The sequence below is a fragment of the Aricia agestis genome, chromosome 5, assembly GCF_905147365.1.
Source record: "Aricia agestis chromosome 5, ilAriAges1.1, whole genome shotgun sequence".
Taxonomy (NCBI): Eukaryota; Metazoa; Arthropoda; class Insecta; order Lepidoptera; family Lycaenidae; genus Aricia; species Aricia agestis.
Window position 1 is genome coordinate 436,216 of NC_056410.1, and position 27,025 is coordinate 463,240.

Consider the following 27,025-nt stretch of genomic DNA (forward strand, 5'->3'; position numbering starts at 1 on the left):
CATTGTAAGTACTTATAAGTTATTTACTGTGTAATAACAATAAGCCAATTAGGAGCTTAGTAGGTACCTACTTGTATTATAAAAAAGGTATAGGTTAGACTTAAATATTGAGTAAGTTTTTTTTAGTTATTTGTCAATGAGATTTTTTAATAAATTAATTTTAATACGAATACTTCGTTTTGCTTCTTAATACCAAAAAATACCAAAAATACCAAAAAATTGTTATAATAGGATTTTTTGAATACGTAATGGCATGACTTTCTCATTGAGGTAGGGTTCATCATCCGGCGCGAACATTCTGAAATATTCATGTTTATCTAATTAGTAAAGTATAGGTAAAGATAACGATATGTTAAGCCATCAACAATTTGATTCAAACATGTCTGCTAGCCAATCAGTTGTATCAGTCTATATAGACCACTCAATCGGACTTGGAATCGCGTAAAAAATATCGTCTTAAGGCGAGGATAACCCCAATTTGTTATTCCGTGACTCCCGGTTTACCTAGTTCCAATATAATAACGAAGTGTTAAAAATATGAGATATAAAGCACAATATTTAAAATACCTAAACCGTAAACATTTTAATAAAACGTAATACTTTGGCTGTAATTAATTTACAAAGTCACCTCTGAAAAAATCTATTTCATCGAAATAAAAGTATTAACTAGGATAATTATACATTTTATTTGAATAAATTGTAAGTAAATCTATATTAAAATCTCTTTAACCGAACAATTTTGTTCCTTAATATTTATTTCCAAAGATATTAAAAAAAAAAACATGAAAAATAGAGAAAATCCGCCCGAGAACCTACAGTTTTATGCTAAGCTAAAATGAATCTTATTGCGATGCGTATACGCTTGGTCTTTAGTTGTGTGCAAGGTTATCGTTTTTGATTGAGATTAATCCCCGCCTTAAAAAGCAAATAATAAAGATATAGAAAAGATTAGTCACAGTAAGGTTGGCCTCCCGCAGCAGGCGGCCGACGAACTGGCCCGTCACCAACTTCTTAATCTTGCCACGGAACTGATGCAAGCTGTGGAGACACAGAAAACGAGTTAGCTAATATTATGTAAGTCTCCAATTCACTGAGGACGTAAACGATACTAATTCGATGCTTAGTTACAGTTCGACAAGGCTTAAAATGAACGTGGGTGACATTGACGTGAGCGATGCTGGTAAAGGAGAACTGTCAAACACATGTCAAAAATGACGTTTTTGTATGATAGAAGCGTTTAGTTCCTTTTCTCGCCACGTTCAAATGAAGCCTTGTCGAACTGTAAGTTGATGATGAGTAATGAAAAGAAGTAAACAGAAGGAAGTAGACTGACTCGCTGCGCGTGGGCCCGGCGCGGCGCATGACATGCGCGCGCAGGCAGCGGTAGCTGGGCCTGCGGTAGTGACGACATCTGGGGACAAGATACAAGTACAAATAACACACATAAAATAACACACACAAAAGATGATTATGATTATTATTATTATTATTATTCTTACCTCTTATTCTTAGTTCCCGTAGCAGCACTGACCCTGAAACATACAAAATGACTTCTAGATACTATTTAAATTCAAACTTATATGAAAAATGCTAACTTTAATGCAGAAGCTTACCATCCTAGCTCGTGCGGCTTGGAGCGGCAGTTGATGGTGGTGTAAAGCACCCGCTCGCCGCGACCTGCGACAGAACACACGTCGTGATGGAGACTCTTCGGCAACATAATAATATGGTAGGTACACTTATCACTTATATCAGGGTGTACGTGATTTCTAATTCATATTTCTTCCAAATAGTAGGATTTTCTGGGTAGGCATGTTAGGGACATCGGGACAAGGGAGATACTTCCAGTTTGTAAAGTTATAGAGTTCCAGTGACTATGGGATAGAGTCAGAACCGTGGCTCTACACAATATCATGAAAGAAATGGCATTTTTCAACGAGATTATTTTGGTTTTGGATGGGATTCTCGACGTGTTTATAATAAAACTAGGTAAACGAAATCTTACGGTGGTGCATCGATATCTCGTCGTGGAAGAGGTCACGAAGGCCGCTAGGTGGAGCCCTGTACAATACACATTATTATAATTATGTTTTTGAGCATAGTTCATTTATTAATACTCAAAACTATACTTTATAACATAATTTTCTGATACTTATGAGATATTCAAATTTCAACCTTATTAATTATAAAATGATCTCTTTTTTTTAAATAGCTATTTTTGACTTAAGACAACACTGTATTTTTGGGATTCAACCACGGATTCAACTATGATTAGGGGCTTTCGCTGCGTTGAGCGTGTGTCCGGCGCGGCTGCCCGGCGCGGCTGCCCGTCGCGGGCGCCCGCGCCGTGCGCTCGCCATAGTCGTCATGCGACGGCCGAACCTATGTGAAGTTAGCAACCGAGTTCAAGGTAAATGATTTTTATATATGTCATTCGATTGTACCCGGATTGTACCCGATTGTACCGCAATTAAAATCGTTTGTACCTCAATAGGGTAGAAATGGGGGGGTGGTAAAATTTGCTTAGCAACTGACATAAAGATACCGGAATTTCAATGATGCCATCTGGAAGAGTATCGTTTGTACCGGATTGTACCCGTTTTTAAAGTTAATTTTTTTTTTATTTTACGAAAAAAAAAACAAAAAAAAATTTTTCCCTAAAAATAAGGCTTTGTATGGAGTAGAAGGAAAGAAAGTATATAAAGCAGTTCAAATGTGTAAAAGAAGTTATTTTTTGAGGTAGATTCGTTCGGTCTTGACGAATTTTCCAATATCTTACTATAAAAGTCGGAGTTATATTTTGCAGCTTTTGTCGTTTGTACCTCGCCAAAACAGAAAGATTATAAAAGAAGGTACTATTCACTTTAAATTCACACAAACTTTTTGAGGTACAAACGATTTTTCATATAGTAACAACGTCAGAAATTCGATCGGTCTTGACGAATTTTCCTATAACTTACTATAAAACATTGAGTTAAATTTTGCAACTTTTATCGTTTGTACCTCGCCAAAATTGAAAGATTATAAAAGAAGATACTATTCACTTCATATTTAAATAAAAAAAATTGAGGTACATACGATTTTTCATATAGTAACAACGTCAGAGATTCTATCGGTCTTGACGAAATTTCTTACATCTAACTATAAAACTCGGAGTTAAATTTTGCAACTGTTATCGTTTGTACCTCGCCAAAACTGAAAACTTATTAAAGAACATACTATTTACTTCATATTCGATAAAAATTTTTTGAGGCACATACGAGTTTTCATATAGTAACAACGTCAGAGATTCGATCGGTCTTGGCGAATTTTCCAATATCTTACTATAAAACTCGGAGTCAAATTTTGCAACTTTTATCGTTTGTACCTCGCCAAAACCGAAAGATTACAAAAGAAAATTCTATTCACTTCATAATAACAAAAAAAAATTATAGGTAAAAACGATTTTTCATATAGTAACAACGTCAGAGATTCTATCGGTCTTGACGACATTTCGAATACCTTACTATAAAACTCGGAGTCAAATTTTGCAACTTTTATCGTTTGTACCTCGCCATAACCGAAAGACTATAAAAGAAGATACTATTCACTTCATATTTACACAAAAAAATTTGAGGTACAAACGATTTTTCATATAGTAACAACGTCAGAGATTCTATCGGTCTTGACGACATTTCGAATACCTTACTATAAAACTCGGAGTCAAATTTTGCAAATTCTATCGTTTGTACCTCGCGAAAACCGAAAGATTATAAAAGAAGATTCTATGTACTTCATACTAACAAAAAAAAATTATAGGTAAAAACGATTTTTCATATAGTAACAACGTCAGAGATTCTATCGGTCTTGACGACATTTCGAATATCTTACTCTAAAACTCGGAGTCAAATTTTGCAACTTTTATCGTTTGTACCTCGCAAAAACCGAAAGATTATAAAATAAAATTCTATTCACTTTATATTCACATAAAATTTTTTGAGGTACAAACGATTTTTCATATAGTAACAACGTCAGAGAGTCTATCGGTCTTGACGACATTTCGAATACCTTACTATAAAACTCGGAGTCAAATTTTGCAATTTCTATCGTTTGTACCTCGCGAAAACCGAAAGATTATAAAAGAAGATTCTATTTACTTCATACTAACAAAAAAAAATTATAGGTAAAAACGATTTTTCATATAGTAACAACCTCAGAGATTCTATCGGTCTTGACGACATTTCGAATATCTTACTCTAAAACTCGGAGTCAAATTTTGCAACTTTTATCGTTTGTACCTCGCAAAAACCGAAAGATTATAAAAGAAAATTCTATTCACTTCATATTTACATAAAAATTTTTGAGGTACAAACGATTTTTCATATAGTAACAACGTCAGAGATTCTATCAGTCTTGACGAAATTTCTTACATCTAACTATAAAACTCGGAGTTAAATTTTGCAACTGTTATCGTTTGTACCTCGCCAAAACCGAAAACTTATTAAAGAAGATACTATTTACTTCATATTCACTCAAAATTTTTTGAGGCACAAACGAGTTTTCATATAGTAACAACGTCAGAGATTCGATCGGTCTTGACGAATTTTCCAATATCTTACTATAAAACTCGGAGTCAAATTTTGCAACTTTTGTCGTTTGTACCTCGCCAAAACAGAAAAATTATTAAAGAAGATACTATTCACATCATATTCAATAAAAATTTTTTGAGGTACAAACGATTTTTCATATAGTAACAACGTCAGAGATTCGATGGGTCTTGACGAATTTTCGAATATCTTACTATAAAACTCGGAGTCAAATTTTGCAACTTTTATCGTTTGTACCTCGCCAAAACCGAAAGATTATAAAAGAAGATACTATTTACTTCATATTTACACAAAAAAATTTGAGCTACAAACGATTTTTCATATAGTAACAACGTCAGAGATTCGATCGGTCTTGACGAATTTTCGAATATCTTACTATAAAACTCGGAGTCAAATTTTGCAACTTTTATCGTTTGTTCCTCGCAAAAACCGAAAGATTATTAAAGAAGATACTACTCACTTCATACGTACAAAAAAAATTTTGAGGTACAAACGATTTTTCATATAGTAATAACGTCAGAGATTCGAGCGGTCTTGACAAATTTTCCTATATCTAACTATTAAACTCGGAGTTAAATTTTGTAAATTTTATCGTTTGTACCTCGCCAAAACCGAAAGACTATGAAAGAAGATTCTATTCACTTCATACTCACATAAAAAATTTTGAGGTACAAACGATTTTTCATATAGTAACAACGTCAGAGATTCTATCAGTCTTGACGAAATTTCTTACATCTAACTATAAAACTCGGAGTTAAATTTTGCAACTGTTATCGTTTGTACCTCGCCAAAACCGAAAACTTATTAAAGAAGATACTATTTACTTCATATTCACTCAAAATTTTTTGAGGCACAAACGAGTTTTCATATAGTAACAACGTCAGAGATTCGATCGGTCTTGACGAATTTTCCAATATCTTACTATAAAACTCGGAGTCAAATTTTGCAACTTTTGTCGTTTGTACCTCGCCAAAACAGAAAAATTATTAAAGAAGATACTATTCACATCATATTCAATAAAAATTTTTTGAGGTACAAACGATTTTTCATATAGTAACAACGTCAGAGATTCGATGGGTCTTGACGAATTTTCGAATATCTTACTATAAAACTCGGAGTCAAATTTTGCAACTTTTATCGTTTGTACCTCGCCAAAACCGAAAGATTATAAAAGAAGATACTATTTACTTCATATTTACACAAAAAAATTTGAGCTACAAACGATTTTTCATATAGTAACAACGTCAGAGATTCGATCGGTCTTGACGAATTTTCGAATATCTTACTATAAAACTCGGAGTCAAATTTTGCAACTTTTATCGTTTGTACCTCGCCAAAACCGAAAGATTATTAAAGAAGATACTACTCACTTCATACGTACAAAAAAAATTTTGAGGTACAAACGATTTTTCATATAGTAACAACGTCAGAGATTCTATCGGTCTTGACGACATTTCGAATACCTTACTATAAAACTCGGAGTCAAATTTTGCAATTTCTATCGTTTGTACCTCGCGAAAACCGAAAGATTATAAAAGAAGATTCTATTTACTTCATACTAACAAAAAAAAATTATAGGTAAAAACGATTTTTCATATAGTAACAACGTCAGAGATTCTATCGGTCTTGACGACATTTCGAATATCTTACTCTAAAACTCGCAGTCAAATTTTGCAACTTTTATCGTTTGTACCTCGCAAAAACCGAAAGATTATAAAAGAAGATTCTATTCACTTTATACTCACATAAAAATTTTTGAGGTACAAACGATTTTTCATATAGTAACAACGTCAGAGATTCGATGGGTCTTGACGAATTTTCGAATATCTTACTATAAAACTCGGAGTCAAATTTTGCAACTTTTATCGTTTGTACCTCGCCAAAACCGAAAGATTATTAAAGAAGATACTACTCACTTCATACGTACAAAAAAAATTTTGAGGTACAAACGATTTTTCATATAGTAATAACGTCAGAGATTCGATCGGTCTTGACAAATTTTCCTATATCTAACTATTAAACTCGGAGTTAAATTTTGTAACTTTTATCGTTTGTACCTCGCCAAAACCGAAAGACTATGAAAGAAGATTCTATTCACTTCATACTCAGATAAAAAATTTTGAGGTACAAACGATTTTTCATATAGTAACAACGTCAGAGATTCGATGGGTCTTGACGAATTTTCGAATATCTTACTATAAAACTCGGAGTCATATTTTGCAACTTTTATCGTTTGTACGTCGCCAAAACCGAAAGATTATAAAAGAAAATTCTATTCACTTCATAATAACAAAAAAAAATTATAGGTAAAAACGATTTTTCATATAGTAACAACGTCAGAGATTCTATCGGTCTTGACGACATTTCGAATACCTTACTATAAAACTCGGAGTCAAATTTTGCAACTTTTATCATTTGTACCTCGCCAAAACCGAAAGACTATAAAAGAAGATACTATTCACTTCATATTTACACAAAAAAATTTGAGGTACAAACGATTTTTCATATAGTAACAACGTCAGAGATTCTATCGGTCTTGACGACATTTCGAATACTTTACTATAAAACTCGGAGTCAAATTTTGCAATTTCTATCGTTTGTACCTCGCGAAAACCGAAAGATTATAAAAAAAGATTCTATTTACTTCATACTAACAAAAAAAAATTATAGGTAAAAACGATTTTTCATATAGTAACAACGTCAGAGATTCTATCGGTCTTGACGACATTTCGAATATCTTACTCTAAAACTCGGAGTCAAATTTTGCAACTTTTATCGTTTGTACCTCGCAAAAACCGAAAGATTATAAAAGAAGATTCTATTCACTTTATACTCACATAAAAATTTTTGAGGTACAAACGATTTTTCATATAGTAACAACGTCAGAGATTCGATGGGTCTTGACGAATTTTCGAATATCTTACTATAAAACTCGGAGTCAAATTTTGCAACTTTTATCGTTTGTACCTCGCCAAAACCGAAAGATTATTAAAGAAGATACTACTCACTTCGTACGTACAAAAAAAATTTTGAGGTACAAACGATTTTTCATATAGTAATAACGTCAGAGATTCGATCGGTCTTGACAAATTTTCCTATATCTAACTATTAAACTCGGAGTTAAATTTTGTAACTTTTATCGTTTGTACCTCGCCAAAACCGAAAGACTATGAAAGAAGGTTCTATTCACTTCATACTCACATAAAAAATTTTGAGGTACAAACGATTTTTCATATAGTAACAACGTCAGAGATTCGATGGGTCTTGACGAATTTTCGAATATCTTACTATAAAACTCGGAGTAAAATTTTGCAACTTTTATCGTTTGTACCTCGCCAAAACCGAAAGATTACAAAAGGAGATATTATTCACTTCATATTTACACAAAAAAATTTGAGGTACAAACGATTTTTCATATAGTAACAACGTCAGAGATTCGATCGGTCTTGAAGAATTTTCGAATATCTTACTATAAAACTCGGAGTCAAATTTTGCAACTTTTATCGTTTGTACCTCGCCAAAACCGAAAGATTACAAAAGGAGATATTATTCAGTTCATATTTAAACAAAAAAATTTGAGGCACAAACGATTTTTCATATAGTAACAACGTCAGAGATTCGATCGGTCGTGACGAATTTTCGAATATCTTACTATAAAACTCGGAGTCAAATTTTGCAACTTTTATCGTTTGTACCTCGCCAAAACCGAAAGATTACAAAAGGAGATATTATTCACTTCATATTTACACAAAAAAATTTGAGGTACAAACGATTTTTCATATAGTAACAACGTCAGAGATTCGATCGGTCTTGAAGAATTTTCGAATATCTTACTATAAAACTCGGAGTCAAATTTTGCAACTTTTATCGTTTGTACCTCGCCAAAACCGAAAGATTACAAAAGGAGATATTATTCAGTTCATATTTAAACAAAAAAATTTGAGGCACAAACGATTTTTCATATAGTAACAACGTCAGAGATTCGATCGGTCGTGACGAATTTTCGAATATCTTACTATAAAACTCGGAGTCAAATTTTGCAACTTTTATAGTTTGTACCTCGCCAAAACCGAAAGATTATAAAAGAAGATACTATTCACTTTATATTTACACAAAAAATTTTGAGGTACAAACGATTTTTTAGTAAGATATTCGAAATGTCGTCAAGACCGATAGAATCTCTGACGTTGTTACTATATGAAATATCGTTTTTACCTATATTTTTTTTTGTTAATATGAAGTGAATAGAATATTCTTATATAATATTTTGGTTTTCGTGAGGTACAAACGATAGAAGTTGCAAAATTTAACTCTTAGTTTTATAGTAAGATATTGGAAAATTCGTCAAGACCGATCGAATCTCTGACATTGTTACTATATGAAAAATCGTTTGTACCTCAAATTTTTTTGTGTAAATATGAAGTGAATAATATCTCCTTTTGTAATCTTTCGGTTTTTGCGAGGTACAAACGATAGAAGTTGCAAAATTTGACTCTTAGTTTTATAGTAAGATATTCGAAAATTCGTCACGACCGATCGAATCTCTGACGTTGTTACTTTATGAAAAATCGTTTGTACCTCAATTTTTTTTGTGTAAATATGAAGTGAATAGAATATTCTTTTATAATCTTTTGGTTTTCGCGAGGTACAAACGATAGAAGTTGCAAAATTTAACTCTTAGTTTTATAGTAAGATATTGGAAAATTCGTCAAGACCGATCGAATCTCTGACGTTGTTACTATATGAAAAGTCGTTTGTACCTTAAATTATTTTGTGTAAATATGAAGTTAATAATATCTCCTTTTGTAATCTTTCGGTTTTTGCGAGGTACAAACGATAGAAGTTGCAAAATTTAACTCTTAGTTTTATAGTAAGATATTCGAAAATTCGTCACGACCGATCGAATCTCTGACGTTGTTACTTTATGAAAAATCGTTTGTACCTCAATTTTTTTTGTGTAAATATGAAGTGAATAGAATATTCTTTTATAATCTTTTGGTTTTCGCGAGGTACAAACGATAGAAGTTGCAAAATTTAACTCTTAGTTTTATAGTAAGATATTGGAAAATTCGTCAAGACCGATCGAATCTCTGACGTTGTTACTATATGAAAAATCGTTTGTACCTCAAAATTTTTTATGTGAGTATGAAGTGAATAGAATCTTCTTTCATAGTCTTTCGGTTTTGGCGAGGTACAAACGATAAAAGTTGCAAAATTTGACTCCGAGTTTTATAGTAAGGTATTCGAAATGTCGTCAAGACCGATAGAATCTCTGACGTTGTTACTATATGAAAAATCGTTTTTACCTATAATTTTTTTTTGTTATTATGAAGTGAATAGAATTTTCTTTTATAATCTTTCGGTTTTGGCGAGGTACAAACGATAAAAGTTGCAAAATATGACTCCGAGTTTTATAGTAAGATATTCGAAAATTCGTCAAGACCCATCGAATCTCTGACGTTGTTACTATATGAAAAATCGTTTGTACCTCAAAAATTTTTATGAGAATATAAAGTGAATAGAATCTTCTTTTATAATCTTTCGGTTTTTGCGAGGTACAAACGATAAAAGTTGCAAAATTTGACTCCGAGTTTTAGAGTAAGATATTCGAAATGTCGTCAAGACCGATAGAATCTCTGACGTTGTTACTATATGAAAAATCGTTTTTACCTATAATTTTTTTTTGTTAGTATGAAGTAAATAGAATCTTCTTTTATAATCTTTCGGTTTTCGCGAGGTACAAACGATAGAAATTGCAAAATTTGACTCCGAGTTTTATAGTAAAGTATTCGAAATGTCGTCAAGACCGATAGAATCTCTGACGTTGTTACTATATGAAAAATCGTTTGTACCTCAAATTTTTTTGTGTAAATATGAAGTGAATAGTATCTTCTTTTATAGTCTTTCGGTTTTGGCGAGGTACAAACGATAAAAGTTGCAAAATTTGACTCCGAGTTTTATAGTAAGGTATTCGAAATGTCGTCAAGACCGATAGAATCTCTGACGTTGTTACTATATGAAAAATCGTTTTTACCTATAATTTTTTTTTGTTATTATGAAGTGAATAGAATTTTCTTTTATAATCTTTCGGTTTTGGCGACGTACAAACGATAAAAGTTGCAAAATATGACTCCGAGTTTTATAGTAAGATATTCGAAAATTCGTCAAGACCCATCGAATCTCTGACGTTGTTACTATATGAAAAGTCGTTTGTACCTCAAAATTTTTTATGTGAGTATGAAGTGAATAGAATCTTCTTTCATAATCTTTCGGTTTTGGCGAGGTACAAACGATAAAAGTTACAAAATTTAACTCCGAGTTTAATAGTTAGATATAGGAAAATTTGTCAAGACCGATCGAATCTCTGACGTTATTACTATATGAGAAATCGTTTGTACCTCAAAATTTTTTTTGTACGTATGAAGTGAGTAGTATCTTCTTTAATAATCTTTCGGTTTTGGCGAGGTACAAACGATAAAAGTTGCAAAATTTGACTCCGAGTTTTATAGTAAGATATTCGAAAATTCGTCAAGACCGATCGAATCTCTGACGTTGTTACTATATGAAAAATCGTTTGTAGCTCAAATTTTTTTGTGTAAATATGAAGTAAATAGTATCTTCTTTTATAATCTTTCGGTTTTGGCGAGGTACAAACGATAAAAGTTGCAAAATTTGACTCCGAGTTTTATAGTAAGATATTCGAAAATTCGTCAAGACCCATCGAATCTCTGACGTTGTTACTATATGAAAAATCGTTTGTACCTCAAAAAATTTTTATTGAATATGATGTGAATAGTATCTTCTTTAATAATTTTTCTGTTTTGGCGAGGTACAAACGACAAAAATTGCAAAATTTGACTCCGAGTTTTATAGTAAGATATTGGAAAATTCGTCAAGACCGATCGAATCTCTGACGTTGTTACTATATGAAAACTCGTTTGTGCCTCAAAAAATTTTGAGTGAGTATGAAGTAAATAGTATCTTCTTTAATAAGTTTTCGGTTTTGGCGAGGTACAAACGATAACAGTTGCAAAATTTAACTCCGAGTTTTATAGTTAGATGTAAGAAATTTCGTCAAGACTGATAGAATCTCTGACGTTGTTACTATATGAAAAATCGTTTGTACCTCAAATTTTTTTATGTGAGTATGAAGTGAATAGAACCTTCTTTCATAGTCTTTCGGTTTTGGCGAGGTACAAACGATAAAAGTTACAAAATTTAACTCCGAGTTTAATAGTTAGATATAGGAAAATTTGTCAAGACCGATCGAATCTCTGACGTTATTACTATATGAAAAATCGTTTGTACCTCAAAATTTTTTTTGTACGTATGAAGTGAGTAGTATCTTCTTTAATAATCTTTCGGTTTTGGCGAGGTACAAACGATAAAAGTTGCAAAATTTGACTCCGAGTTTTATAGTAAGATATTCGAAAATTCGTCAAGACCCATCGAATCTCTGACGTTGTTACTATATGAAAAATCGTTTGTACCTCAAAAATTTTTATGTGAGTATAAAGTGAATAGAATCTTCTTTTATAATCTTTCGGTTTTTGCGAGGTACAAACGATAAAAGTTGCAAAATTTGACTCCGAGTTTTAGAGTAAGATATTCGAAATGTCGTCAAGATCGATAGAATCTCTGACGTTGTTACTATATGAAAAATCGTTTTTACCTATAATTTTTTTTTGTTAGTATGAAGTAAATAGAATCTTTTTTTATAATCTTTCGGTTTTCGCGAGGTACAAACGATAGAAATTGCAAAATTTGACTCCGAGTTTTATAGTAAAGTATTCGAAATGTCGTCAAGACCGATAGAATCTCTGACGTTGTTACTATATGAAAAATCGTTTGTACCTCAAATTTTTTTGTGTAAATATGAAGTGAATAGTATCTTCTTTTATAGTCTTTCGGTTTTGGCGAGGTACAAATGATAAAAGTTGCAAAATTTGACTCCGAGTTTTATAGTAAGGTATTCGAAATGTCGTCAAGACCGATAGAATCTCTGACGTTGTTACTATATGAAAAATCGTTTTTACCTATAATTTTTTTTTGTTATTATGAAGTGAATAGAATTTTCTTTTATAATCTTTCGGTTTTGGCGACGTACAAACGATAAAAGTTGCAAAATATGACTCCGAGTTTTATAGTAAGATATTCGAAAATTCGTCAAGACCCATCGAATCTCTGACGTTGTTACTATATGAAAAGTCGTTTGTACCTCAAAATTTTTTATGTGAGTATGAAGTGAATAGAATCTTCTTTCATAGTCTTTCGGTTTTGGCGAGGTACAAACGATAAAAGTTACAAAATTTAACTCCGAGTTTAATAGTTAGATATAGGAAAATTTGTCAAGACCGATCGAATCTCTGACGTTATTACTATATGAAAAATCGTTTGTACCTCAAAATTTTTTTTGTACGTATGAAGTGAGTAGTATCTTCTTTAATAATCTTTCGGTTTTGGCGAGGTACAAACGATAAAAGTTGCAAAATTTGACTCCGAGTTTTATAGTAAGATATTCGAAAATTCGTCAAGACCCATCGAATCTCTGACGTTGTTACTATATGAAAAATCGTTTGTACCTCAAAAATTTTTATGTGAGTATAAAGTGAATAGAATCTTCTTTTATAATCTTTCGGTTTTTGCGAGGTACAAACGATAAAAGTTGCAAAATTTGACTGCGAGTTTTAGAGTAAGATATTCGAAATGTCGTCAAGACCGATAGAATCTCTGACGTTGTTACTATATGAAAAATCGTTTTTACCTATAATTTTTTTTTGTTAGTATGAAGTAAATAGAATCTTCTTTTATAATCTTTCGGTTTTCGCGAGGTACAAACGATAGAAATTGCAAAATTTGACTCCGAGTTTTATAGTAAGGTATTCGAAATGTCGTCAAGACCGATAGAATCTCTGACGTTGTTACTATATGAAAAATCGTTTGTACCTCAAAATTTTTTTTGTACGTATGAAGTGAGTAGTATCTTCTTTAATAATCTTTCGGTTTTGGCGAGGTACAAACGATAAAAGTTGCAAAATTTGACTCCGAGTTTTATAGTAAGATATTCGAAAATTCGTCAAGACCGATCGAATCTCTGACGTTGTTACTATATGAAAAATCGTTTGTAGCTCAAATTTTTTTGTGTAAATATGAAGTAAATAGTATCTTCTTTTATAATCTTTCGGTTTTGGCGAGGTACAAACGATAAAAGTTGCAAAATTTGACTCCGAGTTTTATAGTAAGATATTCGAAAATTCGTCAAGACCCATCGAATCTCTGACGTTGTTACTATATGAAAAATCGTTTGTACCTCAAAAAATTTTTATTGAATATGATGTGAATAGTATCTTCTTTAATAATTTTTCTGTTTTGGCGAGGTACAAACGACAAAAGTTGCAAAATTTGACTCCGAGTTTTATAGTAAGATATTGGAAAATTCGTCAAGACCGATCGAATCTCTGACGTTGTTACTATATGAAAACTCGTTTGTGCCTCAAAAAATTTTGAGTGAATATGAAGTAAATAGTATCTTCTTTAATAAGTTTTCGGTTTTGGCGAGGTACAAACGATAACAGTTGCAAAATTTAACTCCGAGTTTTATAGTTAGATGTAAGAAATTTCGTCAAGACTGATAGAATCTCTGACGTTGTTACTATATGAAAAATCGTTTGTACCTCAAAATTTTTTATGTGAGTATGAAGTGAATAGAATCTTCTTTCATAGTCTTTCGGTTTTGGCGAGGTACAAACGATAAAATTTACAAAATTTAACTCCGAGTTTAATAGTTAGATATAGGAAAATTTGTCAAGACCGATCGAATCTCTGACGTTATTACTATATGAAAAATCGTTTGTACCTCAAAATTTTTTTTGTACGTATGAAGTGAGTAGTATCTTCTTTAATAATCTTTCGGTTTTTGCGAGGAACAAACGATAAAAGTTGCAAAATTTGACTCCGAGTTTTATAGTAAGATATTCGAAAATTCGTCAAGACCGATCGAATCTCTGACGTTGTTACTATATGAAAAATCGTTTGTAGCTCAAATTTTTTTGTGTAAATATGAAGTAAATAGTATCTTCTTTTATAATCTTTCGGTTTTGGCGAGGTACAAACGATAAAAGTTGCAAAATTTGACTCCGAGTTTTATAGTAAGATATTCGAAAATTCGTCAAGACCCATCGAATCTCTGACGTTGTTACTATATGAAAAATCGTTTGTACCTCAAAAAAATTTTATTGAATATGATGTGAATAGTATCTTCTTTAATAATTTTTCTGTTTTGGCGAGATACAAACGACAAAAGTTGCAAAATTTGACTCCGAGTTTTATAGTAAGATATTGGAAAATTCGTCAAGACCGATCGAATCTCTGACGTTGTTACTATATGAAAACTCGTTTGTGCCTCAAAAAATTTTGAGTGAATATGAAGTAAATAGTATCTTCTTTAATAAGTTTTCGGTTTTGGCGAGGTACAAACGATAACAGTTGCAAAATTTAACTCCGAGTTTTATAGTTAGATGTAAGAAATTTCGTCAAGACTGATAGAATCTCTGACGTTGTTACTATATGAAAAATCGTTTGTACCTCAAAAATTTTTATGTAAATATGAAGTGAATAGAATTTTCTTTTATAATCTTTCGGTTTTTGCGAGGTACAAACGATAAAAGTTGCAAAATTTGACTCCGAGTTTTAGAGTAAGATATTCGAAATGTCGTCAAGACCGATAGAATCTCTGAGGTTGTTACTATATGAAAAATCGTTTTTACCTATAATTTTTTTTTGTTAGTATGAAGTAAATAGAATCTTCTTTTATAATCTTTCGGTTTTCGCGAGGTACAAACGATAGAAATTGCAAAATTTGACTCCGAGTTTTATAGTAAGGTATTCGAAATGTCGTCAAGACCGATAGAATCTCTGACGTTGTTACTATATGAAAAATCGTTTGTACCTCAAAAATTTTTATGTAAATATGAAGTGAATAGAATTTTCTTTTATAATCTTTCGGTTTTTGCGAGGTACAAACGATAAAAGTTGCAAAATTTGACTCCGAGTTTTAGAGTAAGATATTCGAAATGTCGTCAAGACCGATAGAATCTCTGAGGTTGTTACTATATGAAAAATCGTTTTTACCTATAATTTTTTTTTGTTAGTATGAAGTACATAGAATCTTCTTTTATAATCTTTCGGTTTTCGCGAGGTACAAACGATAGAATTTGCAAAATTTGACTCCGAGTTTTATAGTAAGGTATTCGAAATGTCGTCAAGACCGATAGAATCTCTGACGTTGTTACTATATGAAAAATCGTTTGTACCTCAAATTTTTTTGTGTAAATATGAAGTGAATAGTATCTTCTTTTATAGTCTTTCGGTTATGGCGAGGTACAAACGATAAAAGTTGCAAAATTTGACTCCGAGTTTTATAGTAAGGTATTCGAAATGTCGTCAAGACCGATAGAATCTCTGACGTTGTTACTATATGAAAAATCGTTTTTACCTATAATTTTTTTTTGTTATTATGAAGTGAATAGAATTTTCTTTTATAATCTTTCGGTTTTGGCGAGGTACAAACGATAAAAGTTGCAAAATTTGACTCCGAGTTTTATAGTAAGATATTGGAAAATTCGCCAAGACCGATCGAATCTCTGACGTTGTTACTATATGAAAACTCGTATGTGCCTCAAAAAATTTTTATCGAATATAAAGTAAATAGTATGTTCTTTAATAAGTTTTCAGTTTTGGCGAGGTACAAACGATAACAGTTGCAAAATTTAACTCCGAGTTTTATAGTTAGATGTAAGAAATTTCGTCAAGACCGATAGAATCTCTGACGTTGTTACTATATGAAAAATCGTATGTACCTCAATTTTTTTTATTTAAATATGAAGTGAATAGTATCTTCTTTTATAATCTTTCAATTTTGGCGAGGTACAAACGATAAAAGTTGCAAAATTTAACTCAATGTTTTATAGTAAGTTATAGGAAAATTCGTCAAGACCGATCGAATTTCTGACGTTGTTACTATATGAAAAATCGTTAGTACCTCAAAAAGTTTGTGTGAATTTAAAGTGAATAGTATCTTCTTTTATAATCTTTCTGTTTTGGCGAGGTACAAACGACAAAAGCTGCAAAATATAACTCCGACTTTTATAGTAAGATATTGGAAAATTCGTCAAGACCGAACGAATCTACCTCAAAAAATAACTTCTTTTACACATTTGAACTGCTTTATATACTTTCTTTCCTTCTACTCCATACAAAGCCTTATTTTTAGGGAAAAATTTTTTTTTGTTTTTTTTTTTCGTAAAATAAAAAAAAAAATTAACTTTAAAAACGGGTACAATCCGGTACAAACGATAGTCTTCCAGATGGCATCATTGAAATTCCGGTATCTTTATGTCAGTTGCTAAGCAAATTTTACCACCCCCCCATTTCTACCCTATTGAGGTACAAACGATTTTAATTGCGGTACAATCGGGTACAATCCGGGTACAATCGAATGACATATATAAAAATCATTTACCTTGAACTCGGTTGCTAACTTCACATAGGTGACGGCCGATGGCTGACCCGCTCGACGCAGCGCTGCTCTATGGGATGACATGAAACAAGCACGTCTCGTGGGTGGCCGGGTGCACGCTTAACGCAGTGAACGCCCTTAAAAACTACCCGGATATTGACAATTTACTAGTAGCATATCAAATTTACTGTTTTTCGGTCCTGGTGTGCACGCTGACGATGAATCTTTTGTCTAGAATGTTCTGTTTCACTGAAAAAAATAAATAGTATAAAAGTGACAGACTGACAGACAACAGTAGTATGTTAAAATACCTCCTTTTAGCACTGTACACATGTTCATATTAGTGACTGACACAACTTGAAGGGTATCTTCACTGCGCTGCCGAGCCGTGTGCTGCGCCACAACCCGCCGCCGCCGAGCTGCTGCGGGCGCTCGCAGGTAGATCTTACTGACGTAGCTTGGCTTTCTGACGAACCTAGAAATTGTTACTAGATGAAGACCGCAACATTTTCGCGCCACTAGAACTATGTTTTCTGGCGTTTCTAAAAATGACTCCTAACCTTTCATTTAAATCGGTTCATGCTTACAGACACATTTCAATTTGCAGTAAGCATGTCATCAGTGCAAATTTATTTATTGTTGTTCAAATGTAAATGAACTATTAACCTGGTTTGAAATCATGCGACAAACTCTCGTTTGTCGCGAGGTTGAAGCCGGAACTGAAATTAAAGATTTTTGGTAAAAATACCTACGCTTCTACTGATACTTATTAGCACTCAAATAATCAAATCTGTTTTGTTGGTTTTAAATAAAACAAATATTGATTTATAATAAGTCCTATTAGTTATTACAAACTAAAGTACAAAACTGAACTAACCCGGACTTGATAACGAGCGTGGTGACGGAGGGCCGCCGCAGCGCCACCTGCACCAGCTCCACTGACGCGCCCAGCTCTGTGCATATGATATTATGTAGACCCATGTTAAGCCTGCAATGTAGGTATAATAAAAAAAGCGCAAATGTGACTTATTATGAGTAGTACCTGCGAGCTCCACGTCCGCCGCCGTCGACTTATGCTCCTGAAATAAATATAGTTTAACAATAAGAAATAGTTTTTTAATACACAAGGTAAGTTTAGGTGACGGGGCTATTTACAAATAGGAATGGACTGAGTTTGAGGGTGCTTAAAATATAAATGCACATAAAATTAGTACCTAAGTATATAATGTTGCTTGATATGCCTTGATATGTTGCCTGGATAATAAGAGGAAATTTTACTTTGATAACGTATTATGTCATTATTTGCTACGAGTACTGTTGTGTATATCATGGAATCTAAACTAAGTATATTTTATCAGAACGCTAGAGGCTTACGTTCGAAAACAGATACTTTCAAAAGAAATGTCTGCCTCAATTCGTATGATATCATTTGTATTACGGAGACTTGGCTATTGGAAGGTATTATGGACGAGGAATTATTTGATAATAGGTATGTGGGTGTTTGGCGGCGCGACAGAAATTACTCTCTAACTAAGCAATCTCTAGGTGGTGGTGTCTTAATAGCGATTCGCCGGGAGTTTGAAGCTATAGGCCGTCCCGAATGGCACACCACTGCGGAGGACCTCTGGGTGTCCATAACACGAAAGAATAGGTCCTATGATACGATGCACTTTGGCGTTCTTTATCTATGTAAACAAAATGATATAAACAAAATGAGGGAAATAGTTCTATTGTTCAGCTTGAAGCATTTTCAAATAATCTTTTCAATATTGTTAACACGTATTCAAATGTTAAATTTATAATTTCTGGGGATTTTAACCTCCCGTATATCGATTGGAATACTCAGAGAACGCTACCCATGTCAAGTATATCACTCTCTAGGAGTCACATTAACTTCCTAGATATCCTGCGCAGTGTAATCTCATGCAGCGCAGTCAAGTGCGCAATAACAACGATAGGTTACTGGATTTAGTTTTCTCCAATTGCGAACTTACCGTTACTGCTTGTGACGACCCTTTGGTCCCAGAAGACTTACCGCACCACCGGTCTCTATGTATTGAGCTTACACATGGCGCGGAAAATAATCTAGAATCCAAAACACGTGTAAAATATTTTTACTGACGTGGTAAATATGTCCTTATTCGCTCATCACTAAATTCAGTAAATTGGCTTGAATGTCTTAATGGCAAACACTTGGATGAGGCGGTTAAGTATTTTTACGATATTATCTACGATCTTAGGAACACTCATATACCATATAAAATTATTTCCCCAAACAGTTACCCGCCATGGTATGACTCTGCCCTAAAGAAAGTCATAAGGGAGAAACACAAATTTCACCGTAAATTTAAACTTTATGGAAATCAAAGTGATTATATTACTTTCGCACTGCTTAGGAGTAGAGCCAAAGCTATGGAGCACATGTGTTACGAGTCTTATATTCGCAATACAGAGAACTCGATAGATAATGACCCCGCACTCTTTTGGAATTTTATAAAAAGCAACCGCAAAACTTCGTCTACGTTTCCTTCTTCGATGCGCTTTAAAGGTGAAGTTGCAAAGGAGGGTGAGGAAGTTTGCAATTTGTTTGCAACATACTTTCAGGCAAACTTTCTTGATTCTATTAGTTCACATAATATTGATACATCTACTGAAGAGCATACCGTTCATCAGAGCTCCGTAGGTGACATAACGATTGATCCCGATGGGGTACTGAAATTGCTAAAGTCGGTAGATTTGCATAAAGGAGCTGGGCCCGATGATATTTCTCCCCTGCTTATTGTTGAGTGTGCCAGTAGCCTAGTTCTTCCACTTACCATTCTTTATTCAAGATCTATTAAGGAAGGATACGTGCCAAGTATTTGGAAGTTGGCATTTATTACACCTATTCACAAGGGAGGGGATAAGGCCGATATTCAGAATTACAAACCGATATCAAAACTCTGTATATTTGCTAAACTCTTTGAGAGAATCGTGCATCAACAAGTCTACACTGCTCTCAAGGGTTGGTTTATACCAGAATAGCATGGGTTTCCGAAGGGACGCTCTACAATCTCAAATCTCCTCTTAACCTATGACCATGTAAGTTCGGGTATGGATTCAGTTGCTCAAGTGGATTTAATTTTTAACGACTTCAGCAAGGCTTTTGATCGAATAGATCATTGTATATTGCTCCAGAAGTTATCCAAAGCATGTATACATGGTAATCTCCTCCGCTGGTTCACATCTTATATCTGCAATAGGTCCCAAGCCGTTGCTGTAAATGGGTTCATTTCTAGGTGGATGTTTATACCGTCTGATGTTCCACAAGGCTCCCTACTGGGGCCCCTGCTATTTGCTATATTTATAAATGATTTTTCCTCCTGCTTTCACCATGCTTATTTATTTTTATATGCTGACGACACCAAAATATTAAAAAACATAACCTCTTTGGATGACTGTCATCTTTTACAAGAGGACTTGAATAGATTTGATGAATATTGTGTGCGAAATAGGCTAGATCTAAATGCTTTGCTATCAACTTTAGTCGTAAGGTAAATATAATCAAATATAATTACGAGCTTAAGAATAATGTTCTTATATTCAAAACAACTATAAAGGATCTGGGAGTTATCGTAGATTCAAAATTAATTTTTGATGTACATATAGATAATATTGTTAGCAAGGCCTCGAAAGCCTTAGGATTTGTAATTAGGTCGTGCAGAAATTTTAAATCTATTAAAGTGGTCAAGGTCCTGTATTGTGCCTATGTTCGCAGTATCATGGAGTACTGTTCGGAGCTATGGAACCCTGCGTACAATATATACATAGATAGATTAGAGTCTATCCAAAAACGCTTTCTTAGATATCTCTAGTTCAAATGCAATCAATTTCTTTCCAACTACGACGCCAGATGTAAAAAATTCCATTTTCTTCCACTCTGCCAACGAAGGAACATTAGCGACCTTGCTTACTTATGTAAAGTACTTAATAGTAAAATGGATGCACTCGAGTTGCTCAATAGATTTAATATTAATATCCCATTTAGAAATGCTCGTCATTTTACGCCTCTATATGTCCCTTACAACACCTACTATCGTAGGAATTCCTTCGTGTTAAGATCGAGTGCACAATTTAACAGATTTCTGAATATGAACCCGCTTGAAGACATATTTTCCCTTACACCGAATAAAATTAGAAAACTTTTAACTGATACCAATTTTAATTCTATTCAGTAAACTCTTTATTTAGGTACATTAAGTATTTCTTTAATTTTCTTTCCCTTTTTATAGTAATTTACTGCATATTAAATTTTTCTATTTACCGTCAGTATAACAATTATATTTAAACGTATAACATGTGAGCGCTTGCTTAGAATTCACATATCCTTTTCTTGTGGTTTAATAAGCATTGTTGCTTATTGTTAATTAACAGTTTTAAATTTATGTAGCTTATTGTAAGTCGTATTATTGTGTTGTGTCGGTCATGATTTGATGCTTCGTATGTTAGATTTAAGTGTAACTTATTGTACACTAGTGGAAACTTTTAATTGGCATATCGCTGTGTAACGTGTATCTCACTGTTGTCTTAAAATGCTGTAAGTTTTCCTAAGAAAATATAATAAATATCACAATTTAACTTATTCTTTTACCGTACTCCCTTTGTTGTTGGTCAGTAATTCCGGGGCGGCGGGCATGTCTCTGTGAATGCAATAAAAATAATTAATAATAGTTACTGAATTAACACAGGATAGATAGCTTATATACACGTAAGTAATTATTAGTAAATTATAGGTTTTAAGTTTTAAGTGAGAATCAGCTAAATGTTAATCGATCAGTGGCTCGTCTTCTTCCGTTTGCACTCGGATCACTTAATAATCATACCTATATCCAAACTTCATTTCGCTGACGACTCACAAAGTTAACACAAGTAGGTAGGTATAAGTGGTTACCCGGTTTCCCGCTGGATGTATCTGTCAGGCGCGTGCATCGGGTGTTGTGGAACGGGCGCCATGTTGTCTGAAAATAATAAAAATCTAAAGTGACCTCAGGGATCAGAGATGAGGAGTATGCATAAACGCATTTCCCTAAAAGGTATTATTGCTCAAGTTAGACTTACCAGCTGGCTCTGTCTTGATGTTCATTGCGTCCTGAAACATATCGTATAGTCTCGTGATGACTTCTGTTGCCTATACATCATAGTCAAGTTTTAAAGAGAAAAGCGATAATATTATGCAATAATCAGAGGCCATCATACCAGCGCTGCGATTTTTTCCAGCGATGGCACGTTCACTGATGCCGATATTCTGAAATTAATATTTTTTAGTGTTTTTTTACATTAATGTCATATTGCTACTGATTTCTGAACAGCCAACCATCACAATAATAAATTTATATCAGTATGGTTTAGCACATATTAATAAAATTGCTTTCTGAACAGCCAACCATCACAATTATTATCAGTAAATGGTTATAATTACTAAGGCACAAAAAACGGTTCAGGGGCATGCTTCTATGAGTTATAGACTCAGTTTGTTATAGACTTTTAGTAAACGTATTGTTATCTCACGTGTTGACGTAGTACACGGTCTGCGTGTGCAAGTCCCGCAGACGCGGGCGGTGCGTACGGCACGGCGGACGCACGCGCGGGGAGGCGGGGGCGCGGGGCCGGCGGCGCGCGCGCTCCGCGAAGATGCGTCTGGCGCACGCGCAGCAGAATATCACGCCCTTAAACGTCTCCGCGTCCTGCAGGTCCTCCTCGCCGCATACGACTAGACAGAGCTGGTATTTACTAGTGAAATGGTAAAAATATACCTGACAGATTTACCTCTACAGTTTTTGAGGTAAGTTCGGCTTCGGGTGTGTTAAATGGCATTTAATAATATAGTATAGCAAACCCCGAAGTAGAAGTCTCATCCCCGTATCTTCACCGTTCAGGTGATATAGTACGAGGCACTGCAGCGCCCAGCGGAGCGACCCAAATATTCTTGGTTTGAAATCGAATGAGTTAAATTATTACACTTCACCATTACAACATTCAGAACCAAGCGGACACTCACAACAGCTGCGGCAGTGCGGGTGGTAGAGGCGGCCGCGGTACGGCGCCGCGCCGCTCGTCGACACCGGCGCGTCGCAGTGCGAGCAGCTGTGACCAACAACAACAACAACAACAATATAATGTAGAGACTACATAACAGTATTGCTATGTAGTCCTATATATTATAATGTAGTAAAATATCCATATAATCTTTTTTGGAAGTCGGTTAAATAGGTAAAAATACAGTGGTGCTGTATGTCACTTATCAACTTATCTGTGTTCGAGCGTCCACAATTAGACGCGGACAAGGCAATTAGGTAGGCTGTTTACACACACGCCGCAGCGGCAGCGGCACCGCGGCCGTACGTAGTTTTTAAAATTTACACACACACAAATTTACACAAGGGACTACACAGTTGTTGCAAGGATTGTACATCGTTGTATACTTACGCCATAACGGTGCGAGTTTTTATTAATTTTTTTATACTTTTTACAATTTTTTCATATATTTTAAATTATTTTATTACATAGACATTCTTCCTGTTTCTGAAAGATGTTTAATGTCAAAATCATAGAGAAATTAAACAGAATCAAAGTCAGAATACAATTAATTTTAAAATCAGCACAGATCATATCCATTGTGATAAAATATAATTGATAGGAGGGAAATCTCAGAACAAAACTGTGAGAGAAAAATATCTAAAATAAAACACAAAAAGTCCAAAATTAACTTTATTGAGCGTGTGTCTCACCAAATACGACCAACCTGAAGTTAGCTGCACAATCCTTAGGATTCCTGTTCTGTATTTACAAACAATAATAAAGGGATCGAAATTATTTATGTGAATATTAAAAAAACATATTTTATCTTACATATTATGTGTATTGTTACAATTTAAACCCTAGACTCTTGGGTAGGTCTACCAGAATCTCATGGCTTTGGATGGGAGATTTTCAAAACATATCCATAATCATTGGGTATTTTACACACAGAATCAGCCGCAATAAGGGAAAAGATTTATTTTTTCCACTTTTTGCAATCAGATTCTGATTCTTCAACATAATATAATGATATTCCGAAGCGCAGCCAACTTCACACGTGTGCATTCGGTTTGACCAACATGAACTTAGCGCTAGTGTGCTGTAAATAGGAATATATCTATGTATCAACTGGCCGGCAAAATGCTGCGCGAATCCCCACTTACAATAATAACTACAATATCGACTTTGATCGCTCCTAAATATAAAGCTAATCGTCGAATCTCTAAAACTGGCAAACAAATTACTGCTAAGGACGGACTGAACGCTGCTTGTGTTTTAGGGTGATTCCGATCGTTGCCGCAGGCGCGAGCGGCCGCAACCGGCAAACATTCAAATAAAATACTACTTTGAGTAATTAAGGTTTCATTGTGGTCTACGCCACTACAAGGCAGCGGCGGCATGGGTCGCTACACCTATATCGGTAAACATCATCCTATAACCTAGGAGTTAGGACCTAGATCGTAAAGTGGCATTTTATTTCAATTTTTGTCAGTCGCGGTCTCTTGCGGCAAAGCTCGGAAAGACACCTTGAAGTTTGACAAATAATAACATTTTACAACCTAAAACTAAATAAAATATAAGCGAACATGTTTAGAATACACAGGCAAAAATTTTCAAGCGAAATTATTAGAATACATAAATCACAGTTCAACTTTGTTTACAATAGAAAAGTTAAATTAAAAATCTACTACATTCACATGTTCGAGTTTAAGATAAAAACTGAAAGCAAAAAAATCAGACAATTTTAGAAAAAAAAAAAAAATAATCTAAGAGCGCCTTCACATTACTGCAGCCGCGGGACTCCTATACAAAAGAGAGTCGCGCTGCTGCCGCACTGCTTGCGACGTAATGTGAAGGCAGCATAATATACACACAACAGAAAGGTCAAAGCAAAGAGGATATAAACTACGTAACAGGTCAAAGTGTCGACGAGTTGAGATCAATTTCACACAGAGAGAAGATTACCAATGAGATCATACGGGGCGCGCGCGGGACGGCGGGAGGTACGACTAATGTGTCACTAATGATTTTATTAGTCATGACTCATGATAAATTTTCAGCAGGCTAATTCTCGTAAATAGAAATGATTCACCTGCAATTCAGGACATATCGCACAGATCTGGATTGAATGTGTTTTATCTCTCTCGATCGTCGTATTTGTGAATGAACATACTCAGCCCGAGGTTGAATTTAACTTTAAACCCAAGTCCCCCGGGCGCGCCCCGACCGCGTCAGTTGAAACTGTACATTTTTATTTTACTCTAATATATCAAAAATACTGGCCTCAAATACTTGAGTTAATTTCGCTAACCTACCGCCATAAACATCTGAAACATAACATCGTATAAAATTATTACCTAAGCTAACAAATATTGTCTAGACTCTAGGCTCCTATTCTAGTTCGTGTCACACACGACGAGAAGAACAGATTCAACGTTTGAGTTTTGTTTTGAGCAAACTTTCGTTGAAACATTTCTTTTCTACAGTCTGCTCGCGTTCAGGTGCTCCGTCACCGCGAGCATTCGCGTGTAATGTAACATTCTAGATTCGACTTTGAACATTACATAGCAAGTTGATTTCACTGTCACGTAGATGATGTTACAAGTTGTATCAAGATATTACACATTGTATTATTACAAGGTGCGCATTGTAATGCTCGGTTCTCCTCCCTCACTGATGTAATGCTCGCCTCTGTAACGTTACATCACAAGCGAATGCTCCCGGTGAGGGAGCACCTTTAAAAAAAACCTGCATCAACAACGAAATTGAGTAATGACGAAATAACCATGTTCCGTCACTACTCACTAGACCTTTTGACGTTATCTCACATCTTATCTCGAATAATTTACTATCCAAAATCACTCTTTCAAGGTCTCTACACAAAACTGAGTCGTTTTCGAAACATCATAAAAATACTTTATATATTTTCTATTACATACATCATTCGGTACAATATAAAATTCCTCCTTAAAATAACGATAAATATAAATAGTTATAATAGTTCGACATTCGTGCCTAATGTTATATTTTTTTCTTATCACATGCCACAGTATCAAATTAGAGAATCACAATTTCGTAGTGGAACACCCCCGCCGTCCACTGCCGCCGTCACCGGGACGTCACCGACAAAAATTAAAATAAAATGCCACTTTATAACATAAGCTGTAGGTTTAATTTTCTTCCGACAATGGTCTAGCGACCCATGCCGACCATAGCCCATAGGCTCCCATAGGCTATAGTCGGCATGGGTCGCCGATAAAATGCCCCTGTGACATATCATAGAGGCATTTTATCGGTTCAAATTAATCTCATTCTCGGTGACGGTCCGGTGACGGTCCGGAGACGACGGCTGTGGGCCAACGGGCTTACTAATCAAAGCATTTACACAGCTTAAAACTGACACGAGGTGGTCTTTATCTATCAAATGACTCGTTCAACGTATCAGAGAAAGACATCAGTCAGCAAGTCTGTGTGACATTATGACAAACTCGATTAGTAAACACTTTTTTAGTAAGGAAGTTACATTTACGTCGGTAAAAACTTAACAATAAAATAATATTTAAACTATATTTTATAACCACGTTTCACTCGTCTTTATAACGATAATACTATGTTACCTTACTCCTTACAATTTACATCTAGACTCCAATGCCCTCAGTTCATATATCTACTTACACATACTTATTTCTATATTATATACTTTATTTACTGGCCTTCCTTTCCTTGAAATTTAATTACTGACCTTACGGTTTGACTTACATACTACAACATAATATGTGAGGTTAGCGGGAGCAAATGCCAGCTGTGAATTCGTTTTGACTCAGAATTTTATAAATGGTAATAACCATTTATAAAATATATACGT

The 27,025-nt window shown here is 34.2% G+C and overlaps 1 protein-coding gene across 1 annotated transcript; it reads right to left on the reverse strand.

Moving 5' to 3' along the window:
• Positions 1 to 186: 186 nt before the first annotated feature.
• Positions 187 to 23,593, reverse strand: LOC121727433. The gene is made up of 18 exons (XM_042115288.1): positions 23,569 to 23,593; positions 23,141 to 23,226; positions 22,651 to 22,852; positions 22,339 to 22,387; positions 22,201 to 22,231; positions 22,034 to 22,100; positions 21,734 to 21,782; positions 18,146 to 18,182; positions 17,981 to 18,056; positions 17,770 to 17,822; positions 17,456 to 17,578; positions 17,292 to 17,352; positions 2,006 to 2,061; positions 1,614 to 1,677; positions 1,500 to 1,532; positions 1,334 to 1,411; positions 957 to 1,038; positions 187 to 298 (listed from the first exon to the last, which is right to left on the reverse strand). Exons 1-18 carry the CDS (start codon positions 23,571 to 23,573, stop codon positions 281 to 283), a joined length of 1,170 nt encoding a protein of 389 aa, XP_041971222.1. The 5' UTR covers positions 23,574 to 23,593; the 3' UTR covers positions 187 to 280.
• Between the last annotated feature and the right edge of the window lie 3,432 nt (positions 23,594 to 27,025).